The sequence below is a fragment of the Lepus europaeus genome, chromosome 4 (assembly GCF_033115175.1).
Source record: "Lepus europaeus isolate LE1 chromosome 4, mLepTim1.pri, whole genome shotgun sequence".
NCBI lineage: Eukaryota > Metazoa > Chordata > Mammalia > Lagomorpha > Leporidae > Lepus > Lepus europaeus.
Genome location: NC_084830.1, coordinates 105,093,888 through 105,114,227, shown reverse-complemented (window position 1 = coordinate 105,114,227; position 20,340 = coordinate 105,093,888). Strand labels below are relative to the sequence as shown.

Genomic DNA, 20,340 nt, shown 5'->3' with positions numbered 1-20,340 from the left:
CTCTCTCTCTCTCCCTCTATAACTCTGACTTTAATAAATAAAATAAATCTTTTTAAAAAATTTTAAAATGAACTCAGAATGGATCAAAGACTTCTGATTTATTAAATGACTAAAACATAATCATGACTCTCCATGACCTTGGTTTAGGCATAGATTTTTAGAGATGATACCAAAGCACAAGCAAAATAGAAAAAAATAGATAAATTGAGCTTCACCAGAATTAAAATTTTTTTGTACATCAAAGGATACTATCAACTAAAGATAACCTTCAGTCATTGTGGCACAGGGGGTTAAGCCACTGTCTGCAATGCCAGCATCCCATATAGGACCACTGATTCGAGTTCTGGCTGCTCCACTTCCAATCCAGCTCCCTGCTAATAGGTCTGAGGAAGCAGTAGGTCCCTGCCACTCATATGGAGACCTGAATGGAGTTCCTGGTTCCTGCTTTCAGGTTTCACTCCAGCCATGTGGCCATTTAGGGAATGAAACAGTAGATGGATGATTTATCTCTAACTCTGCATTCCAAGTAAATAAATAAAAGAGAATGTATAGAATTGGAGAGCATATTTGCAAACCACATATCTAATAAGGGTCCAGTATACAGAACATATAAAGAACCCTCACAAAAAGACAAACAACCCAGGGCAGGCATTTGGCACAGTGCTTGGGCCTCCGCTTGGGATGCCCACGTCCTAAGTTGGAGTGCCTGCGTTCGAATCCTGGCTTCTCTCCATTTCAGCTTCTGTCAGTGATGCAGACCCTGGGAGACAGCAGGCAATGACTACAGTGGCTGGGTCCCTGCCATCCACAGGAGTTGAATGGGCTGAACTGAGCTCCTGGTTCCTGACAATGGCTTGGCCCTGCCCTTGCTATTGTGGACATTTGAGTGGCAAACCAGTGGATGGGCAATCTCTATTTATCCGTCTTCCTCTCTACATTTCAAATAAAATAAACATTAAAAAAAGACAAACAGACTAATTAAAACATGACCAAAGACTTGAAGGGCTATTTCTCCAAAGAAAATATACAAACAGCATGAACACAGAGATATTCAACATCACTAGTTATTAAGGAAATGAAAACCAAAACCACAGTAAGATAGATAGTCTTCACACACCCAACATGCTGACTATAATATTTTTTAAGATTTATTTATTTATTTGAAAAGCAAAAGCAAATGTGCTATAGAGACAGAAACAGAGACACACAGAGAGAGGTCTTCCATCCACTTCTTCATTCCCTGGATGGCCACAATGGCCAGTGCTGGGCCAGGCCAAAGTCAGGAGCCAGGAACCTCTTCCGGGTTTCCCACTTGGATGACAGGGGCCCAACACTTAAGCCATCTTCTACTGCTTTTACAGGCACATTAGCAAGGAGCTGGATCAGAAGTGGAACAGCCAGGACACAAACTGGCACCCATATGGGATGCTGGTGTTGTAGTTAGTAGCTTTACCTGCTATACCACAATACCAGCTCCTGACCACAATTTTTTGAAAGGGAAAATATCATCCATTTTTACACCATTCTTCCAACATAAACGTCACCGTAAATTGTATGTTTGTTCTTGCTTCAATGTTAGTAGGATTCATGGTGCTCTGATAGGGTCTGCTTTCAAACTGATGTCTCATCCTGAACCAGGGCCAGAACCAGGAGCTACAAACACCACCCAAGTCTCCCACGTAAAATGGCAGGAACACAGTTACTTCACTGTTGCCTCCGCACTGGTGGGAAGCTGGAATTAGGAGCTGGAGCCAGGAATTGAACCCGGGCGTGCTGACTTGGCACAAGGGCATATTCATCGCTAGGCTAAACGCCACCTCCCCAACAACTGATCTCTGACAAAGTGGCAAGACAATTCAGTGGAGAAGGAATAGTCCTTTGACTTTCTGATCCTTAAACTTTCCCATCTACGGCTGGTGGGAACTTCTTCAGATGTGTTCCCGAGTCATTAGCAGGTTGATGTTTTGATGTTTGATGTAACCATTTGATTGCTTTCTGGTGCAGCAAGATGTACCCGGCTTACTCTGTACACTTCCTGCCCCAGACTGGAGTCAGTCATTTCTTTTTTTTTTTTTTTTTTTGACAGGCAGAGTGGATAGAGACACACAGAGAGAGAGAGAGAGAGAGAGAGAGAGAGAGAGAGAGAGAAAGGTCTTCTTTTTTGCCGTTGGTTCATCCTCCAATGGCCGCTGCGGCCGGCGTGCTGCGGCCAGCACATCGTGCTGATCCGAAGCCAGGAGCCAGGTGCTTCTCCTGGTCTCCCATGCGGGTGCAGGGCCCAAGCACTTGGGCCATCCTCCACTGCACTTCCAGGCCACAGCAGAGAGCTGGCCTGGAAGAGGGGCAACCGGGACAGAATCTGGCGCCCCAACCGGGACTAGAACCCGGTGTGCCGGCGCCGCAAGGCAGAGGATTAGCCTGTTAAGCCATGGTGCTGGCCAGGAGTCAGTCATTTCTTCAACGACTTCTGGAACATTTTAGTGGGAAATTAGTGCATTATCTGTTTTTGTAACACACATTTTCCAAGAACTATTCCAAGACCTCTCCTCTACATGGATTTCAAAGCTTTTTGCACCAAAACAAACTTATCTTTTCATTCAGTGTTTCCAAGGGGTCTGAGTCTTTAGCTAGCCTGTCCTTGTCTGGCTGTAGCTGTTGTGATTGCTTATTTTCTCTTTTCACTGAGTAGGGAGGCCCCCCAAAAATGTGTTCCCTGGGCTCCAAGAGTACTCCTTCAAACTCAGTTGTGTAGACCAGCAATTCTGCACCCTTGCTGGAGTCGGGGGAGCTGCCCTCTCGGTATGGTAAGTCTTCCACCTCCAGGTTCACTGACATAAGGAATCCAAAGTGTCCGGGTGGTAATTGTAACATCCAGTTCAGTGGAACCCACGCTATGCCCCCCGGGAAACATAAAACTTGTGGGGACAATTTAAATGCAAATGGGTTATCAAATCCATCTGTAAATAGGCTTCCTGCTTTTTCTCCACTTCCCATTCTGCCAACTGAGGTGTTGTTTGAACTTGTTCACAGTTCCCAAATCATGTAATTTTTTCATGAACAAGATTTTTTTTTAAGAGAGCAATAAAATACTTCTGTTTTAAAGGTCCCTTGTTGTCAGTATTGCTTATCCATCACCCAAACCAAGGTGGTCCTTCTCCTAGCTTCTGATCTGAAAGCTCTAATTAAAGCCCATCTCACCCTGCAGCCCACAGGCAGCAGCTTTGCTTGCCAATTGAGTCCCCAAGGCTTTCATCCCGTAAGCCCACCACATCCATGAGGCCCTGCCTCTAAGCATCTAGCCAGGCCAACCTGGCCAACTATATTTATAGTCCTTGTACTAGGTGCCCACACAGTTCTAGGCAGTGGGGATTCAGCAGTGGCCAAAGCCAACTTGGTCTCCTTGGTAACCCTTGTGGATCCCAGAGAGTGGAGCTAAACAATAGACAGGTAAACAATATCACAGAGTGTTAAGTGCTTTGCAGACACCACAATATGTTTAGGTTTTCTGTGAGGCTTAGTCTTGTTCTGCCATCAGAATGTCAAAAGCAGTCAGCAGTGTGAGGGCTCAGGGAAAGCATGTTCCAGGCAGAGGGTGCTGCAGATATAAAGTGAGAATAACGAGGCGAAGCCTGAGGGCAATGAATTAGTGCTAATGCAACTGTGGTAGGAGCCAGACCGTATAGGTTATTTCAGACCATGGCAAGGGGCTAGGAGTCTACTCTAAGGCTAGTGGGAAGCCAATGGAGGTGAGTTTTGTTTGTTTTGAGTTGCTCATTTTATTTGAAAGGCAGAGTGACACACAAAGAGAGAGATGCATCTTCTACCCACTAGTTCACTCACCAAATACCTGTGAAAGTTGAGGCTGGGCCAGGCCAAAGCCAGGAACCAGGAATTCCATCCAGGTCTCCCATATGGGTGGCAGGGGCCCAGGCACCGGAGTCATGATCTGCTGCCTCCCAGGCACATTACCAGGAAGCTGGATCATATGTGGAGCAGCTAAGACTTGAACCAGGCACTCCAATGTGGGATGCAAGCATCCCAAGAGACAGCTTGACCTGCTGTGCCACAAAATCTACCCCCAATAGAGGTTTTGAGCAGGGTCATGGTAGGATTTACTTTTTTTTTTTTTTTTAAGGATTTATTTATTTATTTGAAAGGCAGAGTTACAGAGAGGCAGAGGCAGAGGCAGAGGCAGAGAGAGAGAGAGAGAGAGAGGTCCTCCATCCACTGGTTCATTCCCCAAATGGCCGCAACGGTTGGAACTGTGCTGATCCAAAGCCAGGAGCCAGGAGCTTCTCCCAGGTCTCCCACGCTGGTGCAGGAGCCCAAGGACTTAGGCTTTATCAGTCCAAATGCCCTTATCAGAAAGCCTAAAGATCTGTAATACACTAGCAGGTGCCCCTATCACCCTTCTCACTCCTTCTCTGACTTCTTGGCTGAATCTAGTTGAGTCACCTTAATTCCCATTGGCCTCATTGAATCTATAATGACTAAAAGCAAGGGGGAGAAGGCAAAAAGACAAACACCAACATACTGTGGCTAACATCTTAATGGTCTGCTTTACTCAGCAATCAAGATGCTGTGTTTCCAGCTGATAGAAAATATCTTCTATTCCAGCTACTCAGAAATGGAGGGCCTGTTCTAGGATTTCCATGACTCAGCAGGAATTTGTTCTTTATCAGGAACAAAATGGTAAGGCATCAGCAAGACCTTATTGCTAGGATTAGAGAAACAAATATCAGCTCTCGGTCACATGGGCCACTGTGTTACAGGCAAAAAAAACCTGGAACTCAAAGACTTATCACACACACAAAAGCCCTCTTATAGAAGTGATGAAATCTATTTAATTTTCCATTAAACTGTGCTCTTTTTTTTTTTTAAAGAAAGAAGGCACATTTTAAAAAATTTTTCATAAAGATTTATTTATTTATTTGAAAGAGTTACAGAAAGACAGGGAGAGACAGACAGAGAGCAAGATCTTCCATCTACTGGTTCATTCCCCAGAGGGCTGTAACAGCCAGGGCTGGGCCAGGCTGGTGCCAGGAGCCAGGAGCTTAGTCTGAGTCTTTCAAATGGGTGGCAGGGGCCCAAACACTTGGGCTATCTCCTGCTGCTTTTCCCAGGCCATTAGCAGAGAGTTGGATTGGAAGTGGAGGAACCAGGACACCAACTGGCACCCATATGAGATGTAGGCGTCACAGGTGGCAGCTTTACCTGCTGTGCCATAATGCTGGCCCCAAACTGTGTATCCTTACGGGACAGAAGCTGTGTCCTCTCTTAGGAGAATCTGGTCCAGAACCTGGCTCAAAGTAAGCACTTGATACATATTTGCTAAATGAATTCCTCAAATCTGTCGATGAATGGAATTAAAGATATTAAAAATATCTTCAGACAACCCAGGTTTCCCGTGTGGACTGCAGGAGTCTGATCACTTGAGCCATCACCACTGCCTCCCAGCTTTCTCTAAGGTCTGCATTGGTGGAAAACTAGAGGCAAGAATTGGAGCTGGGAATTGAATACAAGTACCCAGATATGGACTGCAAGTGTGCTGTTCTCCAGGCTAGGAGAAAACAATAATCAGTGACACACTCCACATTCTTTATCTTGAACTTACTTAAAAAAAAAAAAAAAAAAAAAGCCCAAGGGGATGGGCAGATGGAGGGAGACTGGATAACAAGTACCAACAGAGAATGAATAAGCCCAGTCGTCTACAGTACAGCAGAGTGAACATAGTTCACAATAACCTATTATACATCTTATAAAGAACCAGGAGTAGCTCAAAATCTCCAAATATAGATGATGAGATCGAAATGCTGACTACTAGATATGCTGTATAAATGTCTTGAAATATCAGAGTACCCAATAAACATGTACAATTAATCCATGTCAATAAAAATGTATAAAATCCTTATGGAAGGCTGGTGCCGTGGCTCAATAGGCTAATCCTCTGCCTTGCGGCGCTACCACACCGGGTTCTAGTCCCGGTTGGGGTGCCGGATTCTGTCCCGGTTGCCCCTCTTCCAGGCCAGCTCTCTGCTGCGGCCCAGGAGTGCAGTGGAGGATGGCCCAAGTGCTTGGGTCCTGTACCCCATGGGAGACCAGGAGAAGCACCTGGCTCCTGCCTTCAGATCAGCGCGGTGCGCCGGCTGCGGCACACTGGCCACAGCGGTCATTGGAGGGTGAACCAACAGCAAAGGAAGACCTTTCTCTCTCTCTCTCTCTCTCTCTCACTGTCCACTCTGCCTCTCAAATAATAATAATAACAATAAAAAAAATCCTTATGGAATACAAAAACTTAATTAGAGTTATATCCATCAAACTCAAGTTTGGGGTCCACATTGCGACACAGCAGGTTAAGCTGCAGCCTGGGGTCCAGCGCTGTGGCAAAGTGGGTTAAACCTCCATGTGCGATGTCAGCATCCCATATGTGGCCATTTGGGGAGTAAAACCAGCAGATGGAAGACGTTTCTCTTTGTCTCTCCCTCTCACTGTCTGTAACTCTACCTCTCACATAAATAAATAAAATCGTAAAAAAAAAAAAAAAAAAAAAAAAAAAAGCTGCAGCCTCCATAATGCTGGCATCCCCTATGAGCACCAGTTCATGTCCTGGCTGCTCCACTTCCCATCCAGCTCCCTGCTAATGCACCTGGAAAAGCAAAGGAAAATGGCCCAAGTACCTGGACCCCTGCTACCCACGTGAGAAAAGCTCCTGTTTCCTGCCTTTGGCCTGGCCTACCCCTGGCTGTTGTGGCCATTTGGGGAGTGAACCAGCAAATGGTCTCTCTGTCTCTCCCTCTCTGTAATCAGCCTTTCAAATACATAAATAAATCTTTAAACGCACACACACACAAACTCAAGTCTCTTCCAATGTCTGCTTCTCCCATGGCAGAAGCCATGAGGATTCTGCCTAAGTCAAAGGGAACAGACTAGGCAGCTCATGGACTGAAATGTAGTTTGCAAGAATGGTTGACTGACAGAGTAATTGTTTTAAAAGATTTTATTAGCTGTACATTGGAAATTTATATTCATTAAATAAAAGTTAAAAAAAAAAGATTTTATTTATTTGAAAGGCAGAGAGAGATATCTTTATCTGCTGGGTGACTCCCCAAATGGCCACAATAACCATTTTGGGCTATACCAAAGTCAGAAGCCAAGGCCTTCCACATGGGTGCAGGGGCTAAAGCACTTGGGCCATCTCTGGCTACCTTCCCAGGCACATTAGCAAGGAGCTAGATCAGAAGTGCAGTAGCTAGAACTAGAATCAGCACTGATATGGTATGCTAGCATTGCATGTGGTGCAATAATACCAGCTCTGGCAGAGTAATTTCCTTTCTTTCTTTTTTTTAAAAGATGGATTTATTTGAAAGGCAGATTTACAGAGAGACAGTGTGAGAGACATAATGTCTACAACAGCTGGGGCTGGGCCAGGCCAAAGGCAGGAACCAGGAGCTTCATCTGGGTCTCCCATGTGGGTGCAGGTGCCCAGGCACTTGGGCCATCTTCTGCTGCTTTTTCCAGGCACATTAGCAGGGAGCTGGATTGGAAGTGGAGCAGCCAGGACTTGAACTGGCGCCCATATGGGATGCCAGTGTTGCAGGAGGCAGTTTACCCTGCAACACCACAACACCATCCCCTAGCATATTTCTTAAAAATTGAATTGCCATCATTTTATTTTTAAAATTTACATATTAAAAATTTATTTGAAAGGCAGAGAAACAGAGAGACACAGAGACAGAGATTTCCTATTTGCTGGTTCACTGTTCAAATGCCCAGCCTGGGCCAGATTAAACCAGGAGCTTGGAACTCAATCCGGGTCTCTCACATGGGCTGCAGAGATCCAAGTACTTGAGACATCATCTGCTGCCTCCCAGGCATTAGAAAGAAAGTGAATTGAAAGCAGAGCCAGGACTTGAACCCAAGGACTCTGATTTGGGATGCTGGCATTATTTACACTCTGCCAAACTCCTGCCCTTTAACATGCTTTTGTACCAAAATAAATCTTTTCATTTTACTTTTCATACACATTTCAAAGTACCCTTTATATCTTAGGAGAATTACACAACAAATTCAAGGAACATCTGATTTTACAATTCACTCATCTTGTTCACCTGCACCCAACATTTTTTTTTTTTTTTAAAGATTTACTTGAGGGGCCGGTGCTGTGGTGCAGTGGGTAGGGCCGCCACCTGCAGTGCCAGCATCCCATATGGGTGCCGGTTCGAGTTCCAGCTTCTGATCCAGCTCTGTTATGGCCTAGGAAAGCAGAAGATGGCCCAAGTCCTTGGGCCCCTGCACCCGCAGGGGAGACCTGGAAGAAGCTCCTGGCTCCTACTCTGGCGGTTGTGGACAATTGGGGAGTGAACCAGTGGATGAAGACGTCTCTCTCTCTCTCTCTGCCTCTCCTTCTCTGTGTAACTCTTTCAAATAAATAAATCTCTTAAAAATTTTATTTGAAAGGCAGAGTTACAGACAGACAGAAGGGGAGATCTTCCATCTGCTGGTTCACTCCCCAAATGGCAGTAATGCCAGATCTGGGCCGGTCCAAAGCCAGGAGCCAGGAGCATCCACCAGGTCTCCCACGTGGGTGGTAGGGGCCCAGACACTTGGGCCATCTTCTACTGCTTTCCCAGATGCATTAACAGGGAGCTAGATCAGAAGTGGAGCAGCCAGGCTCCAACAGGGCCCACATGGAATGCCCGCTAGGCAGGCAAAGGCTTAACCTGTGGCACTGCGGCACCGCGACATGGGTGATGTGGAACAGCACTGAGTCTCCTAGGAGCTTCGAGTCGCCATAATGAATTCTCTAAAGCCGTAGAGGTTTGCTTCCAATTTTACCTTTTGGGGTCTAAGAAAAATGCTAGGGCATTGTTAGGAAGTTTCTGCAGACGCGGTAAGACTTGCCATACATCTTGCTAGGGGTGCCAGTGGGAAAGTGGGTTACCACACCCAGACTTTCTGCCTCCCCAGGGCCTTCTGAGGGGGCGGACAGGGGCGGCAGGCGCTAGACATGGGAATGAAAATAAAAAGATCTGAAGAGAGGTGGCGGCTACAAGGGGCAAGGGAAGTGAGGAGGAAGGCAGAGATTGAGGGGTGGGGGTAAGGCAGCGGAAACTGTACAAAGAAAGAAATCAGGGACTGCCTCCAAGGAGAAGGGGCAGAGGCGGCCGTCGGGAGCCGCCGGGCAATTCCTGCGACCGATGGTACGAACGCAGCACGGCTGCTTTGCCCCAGGACGCCCCCAACCCAGCCCAGCACTCTGCAAGGTGACGTCTTCGGCTCATCACAGGGGCGAGGACCAGAGGCCGGGCCGAAGCCCCCCAACAGCAAGCGGGCTGCAAGGAAAGTTCTCCCCAAGGCTGGCAACGCCATAGCCGCCAAAGACCCAGGGAAGCCGCGTCCAAACAGCTCCCAGCAAGCGACACCGCAGCCGCAACTCAAAAACGCCGCCAAAGACGTCCCTCCGCCACCGGCTTGAGGGCGGCGTCGGGAACGCCCCCGCCAACGTTCGGGGCCTCTCGGTAGGTCCCGAGAGACGCTCGGAACCAAACGGGTTTCGGAATCGCCACGATTTCCCGAGAAACCTTCCGAAACGTAGATTACCGGAACATGCTGAGGGAGCAGCCGAAATTAGCCGAGCCCCCTTCGGGACTTTCCGGAGCTCCTCGAGGCACATTCGGGCCCTGTCGGTCTCGTGGGACCGTTCGTCACCTAAATCCTGGAGAGGACTGGTACCGACTGCCCCTCGGCAGTTTCCGGAAGGTTTCGGGAGAGGCCCGAACGGCCGGGCCGGAGCGAGCCAGCGCGCGCAGTCGCAGTTGAGCGCCGGCGGCCGTTCAGAGCGGAAGCGGTTGCGGCTGACGTCAGTTCCGGCGGGTGACGGTGCGGACGGGTCAGGAGCGTAGAGGCGGAGGCAAAATGGCGGCGCCTGAGGAGCGGGATCTAACCCAGGAGCAAACAGAGAAACTGCTGCAGTTTCAGGTAGCAGCGAGTACTCGGTGCAGCAAATGCCGCCGCGGGATGGGGAGTGGGCCCCTAGTGGATCGCAGAACCCTCTCCTCACAGGGAGCCCGGGATCCTTCTCTGACCAGCGGGCGGCTCCCTCCCCCCCAGACGCCAACTGCCCTGATTCTCTCAGCCCCCGAGCGGCCGTCCGGTCCCCGACCTCCCAGCCATCGCCGCCGGCCGGCCCCAACTCCTGCGTGCCCCTCCGCCCTAGGCGGGGCCGCACCCAGGTTTCCGCTTGGCGGAGCCAGTCAGTACCCCCAGCCATCCTTAGAGTCCGGTTAGTGGTGGGACCCTCCGCGCCCCACGACTCTGCATCTGCCGGGATGCTGGAGCTGGCGTCAGGCGGCTCCCTGGAAAACCTCCCACTGGCGTCCCGTGCCGTTTCCACCAACATTTCCTGAGGCTGGTGTTGGGGGAGGGGGCGCCTCCACACGGGCCGGGCCCCCACCCTGCAGGTGTGGGAGGACACCTTGGAAGGCGACAGTGCAACGCTGTAAGGATCGTCGGTGGCTTCATTCCATTGGCCTTGTTCCTGCGCTCCTGGGCTTAGCTGTGCATGTCGAGAGCGGTAACTTGCAGGCATCCCTTTTTCGAGGATGTCGTGGGAACATTTAGCACTTAAGCACCTACCTCTGAGCTACATAACAGTAGTTGAAGAAGCCCCCGGGTGTGGGCTGGCTGGCTGGCTGTTAAAATCAGTTTCTCTGTTTCTAAAAGCCGACCCCGTCCCCCAGACCCCGTCCCAACTCCGCCCCCCCCCCCCCCCCCCATGGATGGATGTTTGTGGCGATCAAATGAGCTTATGGATGTCCGGAGGCTTCTGTGAGCTGTAACATGTTTCCAGTGTGTTGCTGTTAACCATTATTTAGCTTGGACTCAAACTTAGCAGTGCACTTATTTCCCAGTATAAAGTGTGAATATCATTTACGGAGGATGGATGATGTCCATGCTTTGCTACACTTCAAGCGTATGTTATCATTTAATACAACAATCTGTGAGGTTCACAGTATTATAGTCCGCACTTTATGGCTGCAGGAGATGAGGATTAAGAAATAACATCCCGGGGGGGGGGGGTGCTTCGTTGTGATGCAGGCGGTTAAGCCACTACCCAACCTCACGCATCCCATATGGGACTGCAGGTTCAAGTCCCCTGATTTTCTGCCCCTGAGCCAGCTTTCTGCTAATGCGCCTGGGAAAGCAGCAGATCATGGCTGCTTTCCCGGCCACCACGTGGGAGACCCAGATTGAGTTCAGGTCTCCTGCCTTCTCTGTCTGGTACAGACCTGGCTCTTGTGGGCCTTTAGGGGAGTGAACCAGCAGATTGAAGATCTCTCCTTCTCTGTCATTCTGCCTTTCCAATAGGTAATGCATAAATAAGTCTTTAAAGAAAAAGATAAGAGAAATAGCATGTTTGGGTCACATATTAGGAAGTGATGGTGGTAGATTTAAAAACCAGGTCCATCGTCCCAGAACCTTTCCAGGGCTTAACTTCCCTGCTATACAACCTCTACAGGTATCAGTATACAATGGAGAGTGGAATGCAAATGTTGCAATGTTAAACTTTTTTTTTTCAAGTTCTCATTTTCTGTAACTTCCTTGATTAAATGTCAAGGTGGTTAATTTTGCTTCTCCCTCTTACATAGAGCAATGGGTTGAAAATGTGTAGATAGAAAATGCTATCATGGACGTAGCTGATGTTTGATTAGAGTTTTTACTAGGGAAATTGATGATCTAGCAGTTCAAGATTGAAGAATGAGTTTAACAGAGGCGGTTAAGTTGCTGCCGCTTTGGACCCTGGCAGACCCTTAGAGGAGTGTCTGGTTTGAGTCCCTGCTACTCTGCTTTTGGTTCAGCTTCCTGCTGAAGCATACCCTGGGACACTGCAATTGATGATTCAAGCCCTTGGGTCCCTGCCACCCATGTAAGAGACCTGTGTCGAGTTCCAGACCTCTGGTTTTGGAATGGCCCAGCCCTGATTATTGCAGGCATATGGGGAAGTAAACCAGTGGATGGAAGATCTCTCTCTGTGTGTCTGTCTCTCCGCCTTCCAAGTAAAATGCAAATAAAATTTTTTAAAAAATGAATAAATAGTAGACAACCAACTTCCCTTTCCTGGCAGGCTACTAATTTCACTTTTGTTTAGCTTTGACATACTATTTAATTAAAATTCTTCAGGGGTAGCCCCGCATGTTTAAGTGTACTGAGTTATTTAAAATGATGCCAGTCGTAAATTGTGATGTACTTAGTTTGGTGGAGAATTATGAATATGTTAGCTTTTCTGAGGTTAATTGTGTAGGAGCCACCGTTTTGTCTTCCGTGAACATCTGTGTAAGAAGAGACGTAGGTAGGCAGGTTAAGTTGTATTTAGATCGCTTTATGTAATTGGATTTAGTGAGGGAAATGCATTTCACATGTATATATATATAGTCTATAAGCAATGGCTAGAGCAGATATTGTCCAGACTTAGTTAAATATGCTTTGAGACTTACTAGGTGTCAAGCATTATACCAGTAGTTGATGTACATTACCTCTTTTTTTTTTTTTTTTTTTTTTTGACAGGCAGAGTGGACAGTGAGAGAGAGACAGAGAGAAAGGTCTTCCTTTTTGCCGTTGGTTCACCCTCCAATGGCCGCCGCGGTAGGCGCGTTGCGGCCGGCGCACCACGCTGATCCGATGGCAGGAGCCAGGTGCTTCTCCTGGTCTCCCGTGGGGTGCAGGACCCAAGCACTTGGGCCGTCCTCCACTGCACTCCCTGGCCACAGCAGAGAGCTGGCCTGGAAGAGGGGCAACCGGGACAGGATCGGTGCCCCGACTGGGACTAGAACCCGGTGTGTCGGCGCCGCAAGGCAGAGGATTAGCCTATTGAGCTGCGGCGCCGGCCGTACATTACCTCTTTTATAAAGATTTATTTGTTTGAAAAGTAGAGTGGGGACCAGCGTTATGGCACAGTGGGAAAAGCTGCCACCTGAGGTGCCAGAATCTTAGCCAGAGTGGAGCAGAAGTGGCTGCTCCACTTCTGATCCAGCTCCCTGCTAATGCGCCTGGGAAAGCAGTGGAAGATGGTCCAAATGCTTGGGCCCCTGCACCCGTGTGGGAGACCTGGAAGAAGCTCCTGGCTTTGGATCAGCCCAGCTCTGGCCGTTGTGGCCATTTGGGGTGTGAACCAGAGATGGAAGAGCTCTCTGTCTCTGTCTCTGCCTCTCTCTCTCTCTCTCTCTCTAACTCTGCCTTTCAAATAAATAATAGTTTGGAAAAAAAAAAAAGAAAGAGTGACAGAGAGCTCTTCTATCCACTAGTTCATTCCCCAGATAACCAGAATAGCTGGGCCTGGGCCACAATGAAGCCAGGAGCCTAGAACTTCATCTGGGTCTTCCATGTGGATGGCAGGGACCCAGGTGCTTGGGCCATCATCTGCTGCCTTCCCAGGTGCATTAGCAGGAAGCTGGGTCAGAAACAGAGATTCTGGGACTGGGTGCCAGACACTGTATGGGATACTGGTGTCCCATGTGACCGGTTAACCTGCTGCACCACAGCACCCATGCCTACATTCCCTCTTTTAAGCTTCTTAAGATTGTAAAGGCTTGATTCCTGTTTATTTTATTAATGAAGAAACAGGTCCAGAGAGGTTGCATATCTTGTACAAGTTGCTCCGTAGTCGTAGAGATTTGGAGATTCATGTCCATAGCTAGCTTGTTTGTAACCTAATGGAGAAGCCATGAGAGCTTAGGGGAGGGTAGGAGTATTGGTAGTAAGAGGAGAAAGATGGCTTAGTAGTTACTGTCTATATATTAAGAACTGTGCCTTAGAATGATGGATCGTTCATAACTATTATGTAATCCTCACAGTAGCCTTGTTAGGTACCATAGGTGGTAGGCCTGTTTGCAGTGTGTAACAGATTTATTGATGGAGTTGCTTAAGGTCATTAAGCTGTTAACTAGTACAATTCTACTGTATCCTCCTAGTCTGACGGAGGAATGGTGGCAGGTAGGAGGATGTTCAAAACTGAGGAGATAGCTCGCACACCTGTATGGAGATGGGAAAGTGTGGAACGTGTCTTTGTGACAAATTTGGAGAAGTGGGAGTGGACAGTGAGACCAAAAAGGTAAATTAGAGCCAGATTTTGGAGACTCTTCAGAGATGTGCACAGTATTTTATGTAGGCATGGGGAGCCAGCCGACTTTTTTTCAAATATTGAGTAACATAACACTAGGACTCAGGTTTGCTTCACTAACAATATGGAGCACATGCATGGACTCTCCATGGGCTCAAGACAGAACAAAGTGATACTGCTGGGAGCTGGTTCTCAATTTTCTTCTTCGTCTGATATATTCAAGTTAAGGCATGTAAAATATTTTGGGAATCTCAGGTTTCCTCTCCTTTTTTTGGGATATGTGATTTGATTGGAATTCTCTGAGATGTGTTTATCGTGTTTCTCGGCCCATTTGTTGTGTTCTAAAATTGTCCTACATTCCTCCTTATTTTGGAACCAGTTGGGTATGGATAGCGAATGCAGATGTTTGCTTTATTTCAAACAGGAAAGAATAGGGACATGGGTTTTAAGAAGAGCTAATGCTTTTTGGCTTTTATTGGAGCCTATTTTCCAAAATTTCCCAATAACAGCGTAGCAGAATGGCCTAGTGCCTTGGTCTGTTACCTCTAGGGCTGTTACCTCTGTTACCTCCAGCTGTTTGAACAGCTGGAGAAGAATGGCACTGGGAGCATGGGCACTGAAAGAGCTATGCGTGGCCAGTGAAGGAAGAAATAATCCCTTTCTGTTTGTTTGTAAGGAAAATTTCCTTTTAAAAGGATATTACTGGCCGGCGCTGTGGCTCATTAGACTAATCCTCCGCCTGCGGCGCCGGCACACCGGGTTCTAGTCCTGGTCAGGGTGCCGGATTCTGTCCCGGTTGCTCCTCTTCCAGGCCAGCTCTCTGCTGTGGCCCTGGAGTGCAGTGGAGGATGGCCCAAGTGCTTGGGCCCTGCACCCCATGGGAGACCAGGAGAAGCACCTGGCTCCTGCCATCGGATCAGCGCGGTGCTCTGGCCACAGCGTGCCGGGTGCGGCGGCCATTGGAGGGTGAACCAACGGCAAAGGAAGACCTTTCTCTCTGTCTCTCTCTATCACTGTCCACTCTGCCTGTCAAAAAAAAGGGGGGGGGGGATATTACTGTATGACCCTCATTCTCTTAAGTGATAGAAAGTAAAGCCTGAACTGTAGCATCAAGTTTATAAATCATCTTCCTTTGGCTTCATCTGACTGTTACCTAATGGGAGAAAAATGCTTGGTGTTTTTTTGTTGATGTATCTTTAAAAAAAATTGTAGAGGCTATAGCCGGCTCTGTGGTGGAGCAGTTAAAGCTGCTGCCTACAACTCTGGCATCTCATGGGCTGGACGCCTCTTCTATCCAGCTCCCTGCTAATGTGCTTGGGAATGCAGCAAAAGATGGCCCAAGTTCTCTCTCTGTCTCTCCTCCTTTCTCTGTAACTCTCCCTTTCAAATAAACAATAGTTAAAAAAATAAAAAAATGAGGGGCCAGCACTGTGGCGTAGAGGATACAGCCTCCGCCTGCAGTGCCAGCATCCCATATGGGTGTCAGTTATAGTCCTGGTTGCTCCACTTCCTATCCTGCTCTCTGCTATGTCCTGGGAAAGCAGTACAAGATGGTCGAAGTGCTTGGGCCCCTGCATCAGCATGGGAGACCCAGAAGAAGCTCCTGGTTTTGGATTGGGACAGCTCTGGCCATTGCAGTCATCTGGGGAGTGAACCAGCGGATGGTAGACCTCTCTCTCTGCCTCTGTCTCTGCCTCTCTTATAACTCTGCCTTTCAAATGAATAAATAAAACTTTTTTAAAAAATGGAACAACCAGGACACAGACTGGCACCCACATGGGTTGCCAGCATCGCGGGTGGCAGCTGTATCCACTAAGCCACAACTCCGACCCTGAGTTATGTTTGTTTCTAAATCAGTGTGTGCTAGCTATGTTTGTCATGTAAATTTAATTAAATATTCCATAAACCAATAAAGTACCAGTTCAAAAAGAGTTTTCATTTATGTGAAGACTACATTAAATGATACAGAAAGGCATATAGAGGGAAGTTGCTGGGGGAAAAAAAGACCATTCAGTTAGGTGTGGGTAAAATAACTGAATAAGTGACTTTAGGGAAAATCGCTAAGAGGTAAGTATTGTGCACTTAGCGCTTGGCAAGTGCTTAGCCTTGTACTCCACTTAAAGAAATTGAATCTGTGGTTTTGCTATAAAGATCCCAGGAATGCCAATAGATTCATTCCCTAAAGAAGAGGGTAGCCTTTTATAAAAAGGTTGCTGCACAAATATGTATACTTTATGTTAAAATGAAATACTGAAGTAATATATGGAATATATATATATATATTTTTTGCATTTTCACTTAACTAGTTACAGGTCCCATTTTCATTTAGTAAGAGAATTTCTGGTGTCATAGAGATATCATCATTTTTAAAGATGTATTTATTTATTTGAAAGAGTTACGGAGAGAGAGAGAGAGAGAGAGAGATCTTTCATCTGCTGGTTCACTCCCCAAATGTCTGCAACAACCAGGGCTGGGCTAGGCCAGAGCCAGGAGCTTCTTCTGGGTCTCCCACGTGCGTGCAGGGTCCCAAGGACTTGGGCCATCCTCCGCAGCCCTCCCAGGTGCATTAGCAGGGAGCTGGATAGGAAGCGGAGCAGCCAGAACTATAACTGACACCCATATGGAAGCCAGTGTTACAGACCAGGGCTCTGACTTGCTATACCACAGCGCCAGCCCTGCTCATTTTATGCTTACGAAAGTCAGCATAGCGTCATAACTGGTCATGAAAATTGCTGTATTTGAATCCTGCTTCTTTAAGATCACTTGCAGATTATTTAACCTTTGTGTGCCTTAGTTTCTTCACCTATGAACTAATAATATTTTCTACCTCAGGACTGTTTCAGTGGTTAAATGTTAATATCATTAGAGCATGGGTGAATATTGTATGTGAATTTTAAACTGTTATTTTGTGGCTCTATAAAACATTGATGAACATCAAGTCATTTTAATTTTTTGGTATCATACAAACTGCTGCAGTGAATAGCCTAGTACATATAGATTTATCCCATTCTCAGTCAACTCTTTTTTTTTGGACAGGCAGAGTGGACAGGGAGAGAGAGAGACAGAGAGAAAGGTCTTCCTTTTGCCGTTGGTTCACCCTCCAATGGCCGCACCGCGCTGATCCGATGGCAGGAGCCAGGTGCTTCTCCTGGTCTCCCATGGGGTGCAGGGCCCAAGCACTTGGGCCATCCTCCACTGCACTCCCTGGCCACAGCAGAGAGCTGGCCTGGAAGAGGGGCAACCGGGACAGGATCGGTGCCCCGACTGGGACTAGAACCCGGTGTGCCGGCGCCGCAAGGTGGAGGATTAGCCTAGTGAGCCGCGGCGCCGGCCCTCAGTCAACTCTTATTTGATATCTTCTACAAGAGGACTTTAAAAAGTTCATGGAAAATAAATTAAAAGATAAGTGTAGGGAGTAGGCATTTAGCCTGGTGGTTAAGATGCCTGTTTCTCATATCAGAGTACCTGGATTTGCTTCCTGGCACCAACATCTAGATTCCTACTAATGCAGACAGACCCTGGTTGGCAGCTGTGATGGCTCAAGTGATTGGGTTTCTGCCCCCCAGACAGGAGAACTGGATTGCAATCCTATCTTGGGCCTGGCTCATTCCCTACCTTTGCAGAGATCTGAGGAGTGAACCAGCAGATGGGCACTCTCTCTCTTCTTTCTGTTTCTCTGCATCTGCAATAAAAATTTAAAACAAAATTTTAAAGGGTAAGTTTATTTTGGTGCAAAACTTTGAAGTCCATGTATATGTAGGATATGGAAAAGTGGAAATGTATATTTTGTATGGACTTAAAAATTTAAAGTACCCACATATGTGCTAGTAAAAATTTTAGGCACTTGGTGAGGTAGTGCATTAAACCTAATTCCTACCCTAGTGGAGCTCACATTGTAGTGGGAGGATATAGAAAAGTGTTAAAATAAGGAAGTGGAAAGGTTAGTATCTTAGGTAGTGATTAGTACTGTGAAGAAAAGTAAATAGGGAATTTTAAGCACCAGGTACAATTTAAATAGGACAATTAAGGGAAGGCTTCATTGAGAAAGTGTCATGTGAGAACCTGAAGGAAGTATGGAAACAAATCATGTGGATAAATGAGAAAAGAGGGTTCCAGAGAGAAGGAATAAGGCACACAGAAGCCCACTTGGGCTCATCTGTGATGTCTAGGAATGGCCAAAAGGCATTGTGCTTAGTACTCAGAGAGGGACAAAGGCAGTAAGTAGCAGGAGATGAGATCAGAGACTAGTCTCTGATCTAGGCTTTGTAAGGATTTTTTTGCTTTAACTTTGAGGTAAGGCAAAGAGTCTCTGGAGAGTTTTGTGTACAATAATGACAGGATTTGATTTATGATTTAATAAGGTCATTGGCTTTTGTCTTAGGATGGCCTGAAGGAATGTAATGGAGGAAGTAGTGACTGACTGGAGGCTTTGCAGTGATTCAGGAAGGCTTAGACCAGGGTGAAGGAAGTGGTAATCATGAGAAATTGTTGAATCCTGAATCTGTTTTGAACTAAAGTGGATGTGATTTTCTGGGGATTATGTGTGGGGTGAGCAACAAAGGGAGAAATTAAGGGCATCTGTAAGATATTTGATCTAAATAACAGGAAGTTTGGGAAAGTCATTGACAAATAAGGAAGACAGTGGGAGGAACACATTTGGATGTGGAGTGAGATCGGGAGCTCAGATTTGCCCTGTCGAATTTGAGATTTATATTAGGCTACCAAAGGAAAAGATTAATTTGGAGTTTTGAGTGCAGGAGAATGATCTGGGCTGGCACAAAACATTTTTTGGGGATCATCTGCATGGAAATGCTTAAAGCAGTAAGATCACCTGGGAGATAGTATAGATAAAAGAGGGCTAAACCCTGAGGAACTTACTCTTGAGCATTCTGAGGGTGTAATGACAATATAGAAAAGAGATTAAGTGGCAAGTGTGATGAGTGGAAATGGTGAGAGGAAAACCATGTGGTACTGGGGGAGACAAGGGAACTAACTTGAAGAATGAGAACAAACCTTTGGATTTACATTGTGTAAGTCATTGGTTACCTTGGTTAGGAATCAGACCTTACCTTTTGTTGGAGTATTTCAGAGTTGAAGGCTTGATTGGGGTGAGTTCAAGAGAGAAGGACGCGAGAAATTGGAAATTTCTTTAGGTTTTTCTCTATAGAGGAAAGGGATTGAGCACAAGCTGGGGTAAGGAAGAAGGTGTTTTGTTTTGTTTTTAAGATTTATTTATTTATTTGAAAGAAAGCGTCACAGAGAGGCAGAGAGAGAGAGGTCTTCCATCGGCTGGTTCATTCCCCAGATGGCCACAACAATCAGAGCTGGGCTGATCCAAAGCCAGGAGCCAGGAGCTTCCTCCGGGTCCCCCACATGAGTGCAGGGGCCCAAGCACTTGTGCCATCTTCCATTGCCTTCCAATAGCAGAGAGTGGGTTGTTAAGTGGAATAGTGGGTACTCAAACTAGCACCCACATGGGATGCTGGCACTGCAGGCAGCGGCTTAACCTGCCACACCACAGCACCTGCCTGGTTTATTTTTAATTGGAAATATTGGTGTGTTTGTGTGCTTTTGAGGAAGATGCATTAGATTTTAGAAAGAGATCCTTGAGTAGGTGAGGGTCAAGTACACCAGAATTGACTTTTGTCAGGAACACAGATTAATTTGTCCATTGTATAAGGGGAAAAAATAAATGTATGGGTACAAATGTAGGGAGGTAGATAGGTGTATGTTCTGTTTGGAGCTTGTGACTATTTTCTTTTCTCTGTGAAATAGGAACAAAAGAAATCATGAGCCAAGAATAAGAATGGAAGAGGTCGTGATGTTGGATGTTTGAGGAGAGTGGAAGAGTGAATGGAAAAGGCAACTAGTATGGATCCAACCAGTATTATGCGTCCATAATAATTTATTTAAATGTATTTAGAGAAATACAGTAAGCCTTTTTCAGTTGTGAGGTAGAGGTGCAGAGCATGCAGAGATTGGGAATTAAGGACAGCAGTTTAGCCAAGAGAATAAGGCACAAAAATGATGTGTACGAGAAAGTGACTATAATATTTGACTACAGAATTCCTGATAGGTGAAAGGTAAATCGGAATGTGAGGGATGCTGAGGTGAAAATGGACTGCAGCTCCTAGGAGGGTTGAGGAATCATTAGAGTGTTGGAGATGGGCTGTTAGACGAAGGAAGCTGAAAAGGTAGGAGTGTGGTTTGACCCTGGGAGTGAA

General features: G+C 46.7%; 1 protein-coding gene across 2 annotated transcripts in view; it reads left to right on the top strand.

Annotated features, from left to right (window-relative positions):
- The first annotated feature begins 9,867 nt into the window (after positions 1-9,867).
- Positions 9,868-20,340, top strand: part of FAF2 (Fas associated factor family member 2) — a 76,927-nt gene continuing 66,454 nt past the window's right edge. For both annotated transcript variants that reach the window (XM_062188656.1, XM_062188655.1), the window contains exon 1: positions 9,868-9,978. In XM_062188656.1, the coding sequence (XP_062044640.1) occupies positions 9,916-9,978 (63 nt within the window). In that variant the 5' untranslated portion in view covers positions 9,868-9,915. The remainder of the gene's footprint in view (positions 9,979-20,340) is intronic.